This window comes from Aquarana catesbeiana, linkage group LG03 (assembly GCF_042186555.1).
Source record: "Aquarana catesbeiana isolate 2022-GZ linkage group LG03, ASM4218655v1, whole genome shotgun sequence".
NCBI lineage: Eukaryota > Metazoa > Chordata > Amphibia > Anura > Ranidae > Aquarana > Aquarana catesbeiana.
This window is the reverse complement of record NC_133326.1, coordinates 405,076,877-405,089,287: the sequence shown is the minus strand read 5'-3', so window position 1 is coordinate 405,089,287 and position 12,411 is coordinate 405,076,877. Positions and strand designations below refer to the sequence as shown.

Sequence of the window (12,411 nt, the reverse complement as noted above, 5' to 3'; positions counted from 1 at the left end):
AGGACCGAGCCTCTTTTTGAGATTTGTTGTTTACAAGTAGGGATGAGCCGAACACCCCCCTGTTCGGTTCGCACCAGAACATGCGAACAGGAAAAAAGTTCGTTCGAACACGCGAACACCGTTAAAGTCTATGGGACACGAACATGAATAATCAAAAGTGCTAATTTTAAAGGCTAATATGCAAGTTATTGTCATAAAAAGTGTTTGGGGACCTGGGTCCTGCCCCAGGGGACATGGATCAATGCAAAAAAAAGTTTTAAAAACGGCCGTTTTTTTCAGGAGCAGTGATTTTAATAATGCTTAAAGTCAAACAATAAAAGTGTAATATCCCTTTAAATTTCATATCTGGGGGGTGTCTATAGTATGCCTGTAAAGGGGCGCATGTTTCCTGTGTTTAGAACAGTCTGACAGCAAAATTACATTTTGAAGGAAAAAACTCATTTAAAACTACCCGCGGCTATTGCATTGCCGACAATACACATAGAAGTTCATTGATAAAAACGGCATGGGAATTCCCCAAAGGGGAACCCCGAACCAAAATTAAAAAAAAAAAATGACGTGGGAGTCCCCCTAAATTCCATACCAGGCCCTTCAGGTCTGGTATGGATATTAAGGGGAACCCCGGCCAAAATTAAAAAAAAAAAATGACGTGGGGTTCCCCCTAAAATTCCATACCAGACCCTTCAGGTCTGGTATGGATTTTAAGGGGAACCCCGCGCCAAAAAAAAAAAAAAAAAACGGCGTGGGGTCCCCCCAAAAATCCATACCAGACCCTTATCCGAGCACGCAACCTGGCAGGCCGCAGGAAAAGAGGGGGGGACGAGAGTGCGCCCCCCCCCCCCTGAACCGTACCAGGCCACATGCCCTCAACATTGGGAGGGTGCTTTGGGGTAGCCCCCCAAAACACCTTGTCCCCATGTTGATGAGGACAAGGGCCTCATCCCCACAACCCTGGCCGGTGGTTGTGGGGGTCTGCGGGCGGAGGGCTTATCGGAATCTGGAAGCCCCCTTTAACAAGGGGACCACCAGATCCCGGCCCCCCCCCCCTGTGTGAAATGGTAAGGGGGTACAAAAGTACCCCTACCATTTCACTAAAAAACTGTCAAAAATGTTAAAAATGACAAGAGACAGTTTTTGACAATTCCTTTATTTAAATACTTCTTCTTTCTTCTATCTTCCTTCATCTTCTGGTTCTTCTGGTTCTTCTGGCTCTTCTGGTTCTTCCTCCGGCGTTCTCGTCCAGCATCTCCTCCGCGGCGTCTTCTATCTTCTTCTCCTCGGGCCGCTCCGCACCCATGGCATGGGGGGGAGGCTCCCGCTCTTCTCTTCTTCTTCTTCTCTTCTTCTCTTCTTCATTTTCTTCTCCGGGCCGCTCCGCATCCATGCTGGCATGAAGGGAGGCTCCCGCTGTGTGACGGCGCTCCTCGTCTGACAGTTCTTAAATAATGGGGGGCGGGGCCACCCGGTGACCCCGCCCCCCTCTGACGCACGAGACATGACGGGACTTCCCTGTGGCATTCCCCGTGACGTCACAGGGAAGTCCCGTCAAGTCACCGTGCGTCAGAGGGGGGCGGGGTCACCGGGTGGCCCCGCCCCCCGTTATTTAAGAACTGTCAGACGAGGAGCGCCGTCACACAGCGGGAGCCTCCCGCCATGCTAGCATGTGTGAGGAGCGGCCCGGAGAAGAAAATGAAGAAGAGAAGAAAAGAAGAAGAGAAGAAGATGAAGAAGAAGAGAAGAGCGGGAGCCTCCCCCCATGCCATGGGTGCGGAGCGGCCCGAGGAGAAGAAGATAGAAGACGCCGCGGAGGAGATGCTGGACGAGAACGCCGGAGGAAGAACCAGAAGAGCCAGAAGAACCAGAAGAACCAGAAGATGAAGGAAGATAGAAGAAAGAAGAAGTATTTAAATAAAGGAATTGTCAAAAACTGTCTCTTGTCATTTTTAACATTTTTGACAGTTTTTTAGTGAAATGGTAGGGGTACAAGTACCCCCTTACCATTTCACACAGGGGGGGGGGCCGGGATCTGGGGGTCCCCTTGTTAAAGGGGGCTTCCAGATTCCGATAAGCCCCCCGCCCGCAGACCCCCACAACCACCAGCCAGGGTTGTGGGGATGAGGCCCTTGTCCTCATCAACATGGGGACAAGGTGTTTTGGGGGGCTACCCCAAAGCACCCTCCCAATGTTGAGGGCATGTGGCCTGGTACGGTTCAGGAGGGGGGGGCCGCACTCTCGTCCCCCCCTCTTTTCCTGCGGCCTGCCAGGTTGCATGCTCGGATAAGGGTCTGGTATGGATTTTTGGGGGGACCCCACGCCGTTTTTTTTTTTTTTTTTGGCACGGGGTTCCCCTTAAAATCCATACCAGACCTGAAGGGTCTGGTATGGAATTTAGGGGGAACCCTACGTCATTTTTTTTTTTAAATTTTGGCCGGGGTTCCCCTTAATATCCATACCAGACCTGAAGGGCCTGGTATGGAATTTAGGGGGACTCCCACGTCATTTTTTTTTTTTAATTTTGGTTCGGGGTTCCCCTTTGGGGAATTCCCATGCCGTTTTTATCAATGAACTTCTATGTGTATTGTCGGCAATGCAATAGCCGCGGGTAGTTTTAAATGAGTTTTTTCCTTCAAAATGTCATTTTGCTGTCAGACTGTTCTAAGCACAGGAAACATGCGCCCCTTTACAGGCATACTATAGACACCCCCCAGGTACGAAATTTAAAGGGATATCACACTTTTATTGTTTGACTTTAAGCATTATTAAAATCACTGCTCCTGAAAAAACGGCCGTTTTTAAAACTTTTTTTTGCATTGATCCATGTCCCCTGGGGCAGGACCCAGGTCCCCAAACACTTTTTATGACAATAACTTGCATATTAGCCTTTAAAATTAGCACTTTTGATTTCTCCCATAGACTTTTAAAGGGTGTTCCGCGGCATTCGAATTTGCCGCGAACACCCCAAATTGTTCGCTGTTCGGCGAACTTGTGAACAGCCAATGTTCGAGTCGAACATGAGTTCGACTCGAACTCGAAGCTCATCCCTATTTACAAGTTAAAAACATTTTTTTTCCTAGAAAATTACTTATAACCCCCAAACATTATACATTTTTCTTTCTAACACCCTAGAGCAGTGTTTCTCAACTCCAGTCCTCAAGGCGTCCCAACAGGTCATGTTTTCAGGATTTCTATTATCTTGCACAGGTGATTTGATCAGTTTCACTTCCTTAGTAATTACCACAGCCGATTCATCTGAGGGAAATCCTGAAAACATGACCTGTTGGGGCGCCTTGAGGACTGGAGTTGAGGAACACTGCCCTAGAGAATAAAATGGCAGTCGTTGTAATACTTTCTGTCACACCGTATTTGCGCAGCACCCTTACAAGCGCACTTTTTTTTGGAAAAAATACACTTTTTTGAATTAAAAAATAAGACAACAGTAAAGTTAGCCCATTTTTTTTATATTGTGAAGGTTACACAGAGTAAATTGATACCCAACATGTCACGCTTCAAAATTGTGCCCGCTCGTGGAATGGCGGCAAACTTTTACCCTTGAAAATCTCCATAGGCGGGCGTTTAAAAAATTCTACAGGTCGCATGTTTTGAGTTACAAAGGAGGTCTACGACTAGAATTATGGCTCTCAACTCTACCAATCGCGGAGATACCTCACATTTGTGGTTTGAACACCGTTTTCATATGCGGGCGCTACTCACGTATGCGTTTGCTTCTGCACGCGAGCTTGGCGGAACAGGGCACGTTAAATATTTTGTTTCCTATTTATTTTACCTTTTATTTTTACACTGTTCTTTAAAAAAAAATGTCACTTTTATTCCTATTATAAGGAATGTAAACATCCCTTGGAATAGAAAAAAGCATGACAGGACCTCTTAAATATGACATCTGGGGTCAAAAAGACCTCAGATATCATATTTACACTAAAATGCAATAAAAACATTTTAAGTTAAAAAAATAATTAAAAAATGGCCCTTTAAGAGCTATGGGCGGAAGCGATATTTTGACGTTGCTTCCGCCCTGCAATGGTATGGAGACGGTTGGGGGCCATCTTCCCCTCACTCATCTCCATGCCAAGGAAGGAGCAACATCCAATCACCTCCACCGCTGCCGACGGCCCGGTAAGTGGCGGAGGGCACCAGATCATGGCAGGAGGGGGGCCCTCTCCCACTGCCAATAAAAGTGATCTCACGGGGAATCCACCACAGAGACCACTTTTATCTGAAAGCAGACCGCCGGCCGAAGAAGAGGATACTGGGGTTATGGCACCTAGCTGCTGCCATAACAATGATATTCCTCTTTAAGGTTAGGACGTGTATCGGCTCGCGGTGGTCCGTAAGTGGCTAAAGAGACCCTGTCACCAACTTGAAAAATGCAGGTAAAATGATAGAAAGACCAAGCATATAAATATTTAAAACGCTTGCCTGCGGTGTTTTTCTATAAATTATTTTTTATTTACTAGAATTTGCACTAAACATTGTCTAGTCAATTTCCTAAAGCTGGCTACACATTATAAAATTTTCTTGTACAACTTTCCTAGATTTACCAAAACCATATAATATGAGGTCAAACCTAAACACTTTTAAATTGCATGCATTTAGACAGGTCCTCTAACAATCTGAAGCTCCTTTCACAGTGACTGATCGATCGGGTCTGCCTATCAGTTTTTCAGGCAGACCTGGACGGACCATCTATTGCTCTTTTTGGAGTCCAATGACACCTGCAGACATCTGATCTGAATCTGTGTACTAAAAACAGATGGATGGGCATCTGTTTCCCATATGTCCAGTGGATCAGATGACCATTGGATGGAAATGAACAGGCAGTCCTTTTCCATCCGACAGCCCCATAGAGAGCAGCGGGCTGTGTCCACTCTGCATCAGCGGAGTGAACATGGACCTGTCATCCACCTGCTCAGCAGGGATCAGCAGACAGATCCCCCCGCTGAGCAGACAGATCCGCTTGACAGAGTCCACCCCATGTGAAAGGGGCCTAAGATTGCAGTGTCCAGCATACAGCCAATCTTTTGGCTTTTAGCAGTATACACAAGGAAGTATTATTCAGTTAAATAATATACATTGAAAATGATAAATAAATATATAATATTTTGAAAAGATTTTTATTGAAATTAACTGTTTGGCGATGGGGTGACTTAGGGTTTGGTCTGGCCTAAGTAGAGAACAGTGACTGAATATTATGCACAACATCTTTTTTACAAGTGTTAAAAAGTAAACACAGTTAGATACACACATATATATATATATATATATATATATGTATATATATATATATATATATATATATATATATATAATATAAAACCTCCCTAAATAACACCAGATACATATAAGGATAAATTACCGTATTTATCGGCGTATAACACGCACTTTTTTCCCCTTAAAACCAGGGGAAAATCGCAGGTGCGTGTTATACGCCGATCCCCTGCGATCCCGACCTGTCACATTTTCAAAATCGCCGACCGCGATTTGAAAATGGCGCCGCCGGCGCCGAAATACACAGAGCCGGTCCTCGGCTCTTTCCGTCGGCTGTCGTTCATTTTCAGCTCCACTCGTAGTCCCGAGCGGAGCTATCCGAACCTACTCGGCTAGGTTCAGATAGCTCCACTCGGGACTACGAGTGGAGCCGAAAGTGAACGACAGCCGCCGGAAAGAGCCGAGGACCGGCTCTGTGTGTTTCGGCGCCGGCGGCGCCATTTTCAAATCGCGATCGGCGATTTTGAAGCCCAGAATGGCTGGGATCACTGGGGAAGGCTGCACTGGGGAAGGCTGCACTGGGGAAGGCTGCACTGGGGAAAGCTGCACTGGGGAAAGCTGCACTGGGGAAGTCTGCACTGGGGAAGTCTGCACTGACAAGGCTGCACTGGGGAAGTCTGCACTGGGGAAGTCTGCACTGACAAGGCTGCACTGGGGAAGTCTGCACTGGGGAAGTCTGCACTGACAAGGCTGCACTGGGGAAGTCTGCACTGACAAGGCTGCACTGGGGAAGTCTGCACTGACAAGGCTGCACTGGGGAAGGCTGCACTGGGGAAGGCTGCACTGACATGGCTGCACTGACAAGGCTGCACTGACAAGACTGCACTGACAAGGCTGCACTGGGGAAGTCTGCACTGACAAGGCTGCACTGGGGAAGTCTGCACTGACAAGGCTGCACTGGGGAAGGCTGCACTGGGGAAGGCTGCACTGACATGGCTGCACTGACAAGGCTGCACTGACAAGGCTGCACTGACATGGCTGCACTGAGAAGGCTGCAATGATGGGCGTTTAAATGTAAGTTTTTTTTCCCTTCAACTTCCCTCCTAAAAGTTATTTTTCCTTAAAATTCCCTCCTAAATTGGGGTGCGTGTTATACGCCGGTGCGTGTTATACGCCGATAAATACGGTAGCTACAAATGCAAAACATATTTCAGGTCATTATAAATGTGCCTCTCCACATTATTATTATACCTGAGTGATGTCCATGCTTGAATCACAGCTTAAAGGTCTCCCTGCAGCAAGGTCATTGGATCCCAGTAGAGTGGAAATTATTCCATTCTGATCAACTTTTCGTATCATTGTTGCATCAACAAAATAAATAAGCCCATTCTTATCAACAGCAATTCCTGAATAGTGAAACCAAAGGAAATATTGTCATGTAATTTCTTATAAATGTAAAAATACATTTAAAGATCTACAACAGTTCTTGGGACCAGCACTCTGTATTTTAGAGTTTCACAAGGGATGCTTTAATGTACCTACAGAATATCAGACAACTGCTAGGAAACAATAATTTGAAAGAACTCAATATTCACATAACAAATATACTTAAATCATAAGAGACTGAAAACCATGCTTACCTCTATAATGACACTGGAACAGGGGTATTAAAACAAATTTCATGCTCTCAGTAGATTTTGGCTGATAATATTATAGTATTTATGTGCCCAACACAACCTAATTGTTACCAAACCTAATAAAATTACTGCACAGTTTGCATGTTCTCCCTGTTCCTGTGTTGGTTTCCTCTGGGTACTCTCCGGCTTCGTCCCACGACTATATATATAGATATATATATCTATAGATATAGATATATATCTATAGATATATAGATATATATATATCTAGATATATATATATAGATAGATATATATCTATATATCTATCTATATATATATAGATAGATATATATCTATATATCTATCTATATATATCTATATATATATAGATATATATCTATATATATATAGATATATATCTATATATATAGATATATATCTATATATCTATATATATATATTGTGTGTGTGTGTAAAGGGCTGCATAAATTCTAGAAAAGTACCTGTAATAAATAGTAAATAAAAAAATTATAATTCCTGGCCCTGCATCTGCTTCAACTAAAGCCATATTTACTTCTGGCCATCACAACAATAATGTTTTTTCAAGGTAATGTAGGATAAAACTGAAAAAGATTCTAAAAATGTAAAAATGTAAAATTAAAAACACCATATTAACCTCAGACCTTATGCTAAGCTATTATCCATTGTAAGCTCTTGGGGTGCATCCATCTCCAGAACTGCAAAAAATAGAATGGAGGTTGGAAATACTCAAAACAGTCAAAATGTATTTAATTAGTGGCAGCTAGGTCTGATAGCTAGTTGCCATGCACAAAAGTGATAGCCATTAGTGGTAGATTAGTGTTCCCTAAACTATGATAATCTGCAGATCGTAGGAGGGAAGTGTTAAAAGAAAAATACATCTACTAAAAAATTACAGAATGTAACAATGTTGCCCTTCTTAAAAGCCTAATTCCAGCTAAATTATTTTAGTACTTGATAAAATGGAAGAGTCAAAATTCCTGCCAGGTTTTTATTCCTGTTGGTAAAGATTTTCCCTCATGTCCTACTCCTGTTTTATCCAAACAAGAAAAATGCACATAGAGCAGTTGCCAACTGGACAGCTACATATAGAAATCAATAAGAAATTGTCAAAAATTCTAACCCTTCCTTGCTGTACTAAACCTCAACTTCTCTTTTGTTCGTGTCCACATTGGAGACGTCCCATCATTTTCTGTCCTGGCAATATGAAAGAGGAAATCTACCCAACAGATGCACAGAGAGCAATAAAAACTGACCCCTTCCCCAATCTATTCAAAACATAAATAATTGGCACAAATAAAACATTGTGCATGAAAAGTATCTACCCAAAACCCAGTAAGACAACTGAGAGTAATAATTAACATGATAACCATTTACTTGCCTCTTGGGTTAGTCAGAATGGCATCCACCGCTTTCCCTCCATTGCCACATCTTGCCTCATCAAAAGGCATGCATTGCTCACCATTGCCAGCAATAACTTCTAAATTCGTTGTAGCATCTTTTTCCCCTGTAAGAGACTTGATCTTGTATATTCTCCGGCTGTTGGTATCTGACAGATATATTGAGCCAGACACAGGGTCTACTGCCAGGTAATATTTATGTGCTATGTTGTTGCTTTGAGAAAGAGAAAACAAAGGTAATTTAATTAAAACATAAAATAAATGTCACCACAACACACAGCATCCTGAGATAACGTTGGAAAGTGGATTACTCCTTGAGACGTGGGAGTGCCAGTAAGGGCGCTATCCAACAGAAACACCTATTAAAGATAAGGGCATTTTCTGTGTGATAGTATCCTGACAGACACTAGTTACGCTTTAACAGATAACCCCCACTGCCTGAACATTGGAAATACAATGCAAAATGTAAAAATGTATAGACACCATTGTAAAAACAACATGACAATATAATATAAGCAAAAACATTTCTTCTAATATTCAAAAGTATAGCTATTTCCAAGTTTATTCTATCCATGCATAAATATATGTACTTGATGATTTTACAATACATTTTAATTCACATAAAAATAATGAATTCATTTTATATGATATGAACACAGCCATCTTATTCTATTCTAACACAAAGTCTCTATTCTAACACAAAGTTATATGAAAAATGTTATATTCTTATCAATATCATTGAGTTTTTTTTACAGCAGCTTGGGTTGGGAGGTTTTAGGGGCGTGCAGAAATTTTTGCATTGAAAATTTGCTTATTAGTACATCAGGAAAAATCCGATTGCCTCTCGGGGGACCAGGAAGGAATTTGTTTCCTGCTGTAGCAAATTGGATCATGCTTTTCTGGGGTTTTTCGCCTTCCTCTGGATTCACTGTGGGTGAAGCATTGTGTATATGGGATTGTATTTTTTTTTTGGTTGAACTAGATGGACTTGTGTCTTTTTTCAACTTTGCTATGTAACTATGTAACATAATTTATTTATTTATACTACACTTTCTTACTAGGGCGATGCACTTACTGTTATCTGATCTAAATAAGAGCTATAAAGTGAGATTTTGTTTCATGGTAGATACATGTACTGTATATTTGGATATAAAAATATTCAGATAAAAAAATTGACATCCTATGGCCAGCTTTATGTTTTAGCCCTTTTGGCTTGATAAACAGCAAGAGTGACAGCACATGAAGAACTTAAAATCAGCAGGTAAACATATCCAAAGAAGATATCCCTGCAAACAAGTGAAACATCACTATATAGAATTAAGCATTATACACCCCTGATCTATCAGATGCAGTTATATTATATGAATGAACATGCAATATTCTATAATATGCTATACTTAATTGAAATGACATTTAACTGTCATGTGAGATATAGGAGGGCTTGTAATGTTTTCGTTTATCTAAAAATGCTAGCTGCCTGGCTCTAACCAATGTATTAAAAGAAAAGATCAGCATGATGACTATGCATCTAGCATTTTCAGAAGTAGAGGTCAACAGTGGCAACCTCCATATTTTCATCCTGTCATGTTTCCATTGAAGTAAACTTTTAGTGCTTTTACCTGCAGTTGGATTTCAGTTAATGTAACAGAGCAAATCCACTTATGGTTGGAGACCTCTACCAAATGTATCTCCACACCAGTATCTATTTCTGTCAGCCATCTGCTAATTCATGAGAAGTGTGAAATCCAATCTTAATCTCTCATCAAATTTCCATTGAAATATAACATTGAACATCTGTGCTTACATCGCTTCATCAAATGCAAACTGTAATTAATTCTACTTGAACTATTTTTTAGTCTTGCTGGACAGTTGATAGAAAGTTTAGTTAAAGAAACATATGTTGAAGCAGAGGGAAACTGCTATAATTTACTGTTACAGTTACAGTAAATCATTTAAAATCACATCCACTTAAAAAAGACATTCTAAGCGTCATTCAAATTAGGTTACACATGCTGCTTAATACTTCAATATTTTCACATTAAACAACAGACAAGGTTTTATCTGTCAGAAATGTTCAAAGTCTAAGATGTATGGATAAGAAATCAACTATATATACTGTGTATATATATATATATATATATATATATATATATATATATATATATATATATTATATATATACTGTATGCAAACATTAAAAATATATAATACACACACATATTTACCCACAGCTGGTCCTAAATAAATGGGATCAATTTTTTTTTCACAATTTTCAAAATTAACTTTTTGCAATCCTAAAGAAGAATTTATATATTTGTCAAAAGACTGGAAAAAATGTGTTGTTTTGATAAAGGTTATGCTACAATGCACAACATTCTGACTTGAACTGAACTGTCTCTGAGAACACATGTTCTACACAGTACCAAAAGTATTTAAATTGGACCTGAATATTGATGCAGAGGGATATTCATATCACACAACACTGCATTTCATTGGGACACATTTATCATACCTCTCTGAAAAACTTCACCTTTCACCTCTTTTATTGTAATGTGCTAAATGTTTCAAATCATCAAAAATTTCAAGAAATCAGGGATTCAATATTACTTCCAATATTTTCTTTGTATCTGACTAATCATATGTTTTACAATGTCAAGGAACATAAATCATCATTCTTGGTATTGAAGTTCAAAAGTGTACATAACTGTATAATAACTTTCAACGCAGCAACATGGCAGCATATTTGAAACTGTTTGCTATAAAACAGGCACATACTATTGTGATGCGACCAATAGGTATAATCAGTGAACCATATGAGCATTTTTACTGTAACACTCATTTAAATAATCACTGTGATACATGGTACATACATTAGGTAACTAATGACCCTTTATTGTTTACCATAAAGCCACACTAGTGTTTTACTCTAAATATGTACATATCACTCATGTCTGATGGTTCACCCAGATACTTCACAACTATCAAAGCCTTGTGTCCTATTTTTGTAGTCTTAGCACACTAATGAGGCATACGCACGAATGGATTTTCCATCTGAAAAAAACTTGGATGGTTTTTCCAATGGAATTCCGCTCAAGCTTGCCTTGCATACACACGGTCACACAAAACTTCTCTGAACTGTCGACTGTCGAGAAAGCGGTGACGTACAACACTATGACGAGCCGAGAAAATGAAGTTCAATGCTTCCGAGCATGCGTCGAATTGTTTGCGAGCATGCGTAGGAATTTTGCGTGTTGGAATTTGTACAGACGATTGCATTCTCAGATAGGAACTTTTTCCGACCGAAAAATTGAGAACCTGCTCTCAATCTTTTGCTGGCGGGAATTCCACCAGCAAAAGTCCGATGGAGCATACACACCGTCGCATTTTCCGACCAAAAGCCCTCATCCGTCTTTTGCTGGCCGAATTTCTGATCGCGTGTACGCGGCATTAGACTTAAAAAGCTATAAATGTATTTCCACTTGTTCAGTCAAATTTTAGAAACTCCCACTATATGTTTTATATGTAAAAGGAAACAGTGGTCATGGGACTTTAAATGAGACATGTCACTACCCAGAGTCAAAATAACATAAAGTAAATGGTATAGAAAGTTTATTACAATCCAAGAATAAATCTACATAATTGCAGAAAAACACAGTACATGGTAATGAATAATAAAAAAGTCATAAAAACCAGCTGACATATAAAAAGCACATGTTATAACACATAAATAGATATTGTATTGATGCATGATGGTATATGCACAATAATGACACAACCAAAAATAGGTATAAATTGCAAGAACCAGACTTTCTTGGCATCCTTGAAAAATCGCAATGGAACTCAAAGCGTTTTGTGGAACATGTCCACTCATCATGAGTACAGTATAAGGAATGTTAGTCAGCTGGTAGTTGGCCCGATTCCCAAAGGGAGGGAGAGAAAGGCAGTGGCAGCAATGTCTGATCCGTGGCTGAGGCAGGAATGACCCATCCATACCAAAGGAACAGCCAGAGAGGCAGGTCAGAAAACAGCAGAAAAGTCCATGGAATAGTGGGATACAGGAACAGCTTGTGTACACACTATTGGTGAGGTTCCATGGAATAGACTGCAGTTGCAATGCCTCTCAGGTGTAA

General features: G+C 40.7%; 1 protein-coding gene across 6 annotated transcripts in view; it reads right to left on the bottom strand.

The window, feature by feature from the left end:
* The window catches only part of TENM2 (teneurin transmembrane protein 2), a 2,056,834-nt gene that overhangs the window by 106,855 nt on the left and 1,937,568 nt on the right, over positions 1-12,411 (bottom strand). For all 6 annotated transcript variants that reach the window (XM_073620699.1, XM_073620701.1, XM_073620700.1 and 3 more), the window contains 2 exons: positions 8,263-8,495; positions 6,475-6,629 (listed from right to left, as the gene is read on the bottom strand). In XM_073620699.1, the coding sequence (XP_073476800.1) occupies positions 6,475-6,629; positions 8,263-8,495 (388 nt within the window). The remainder of the gene's footprint in view (positions 1-6,474; positions 6,630-8,262; positions 8,496-12,411) is intronic.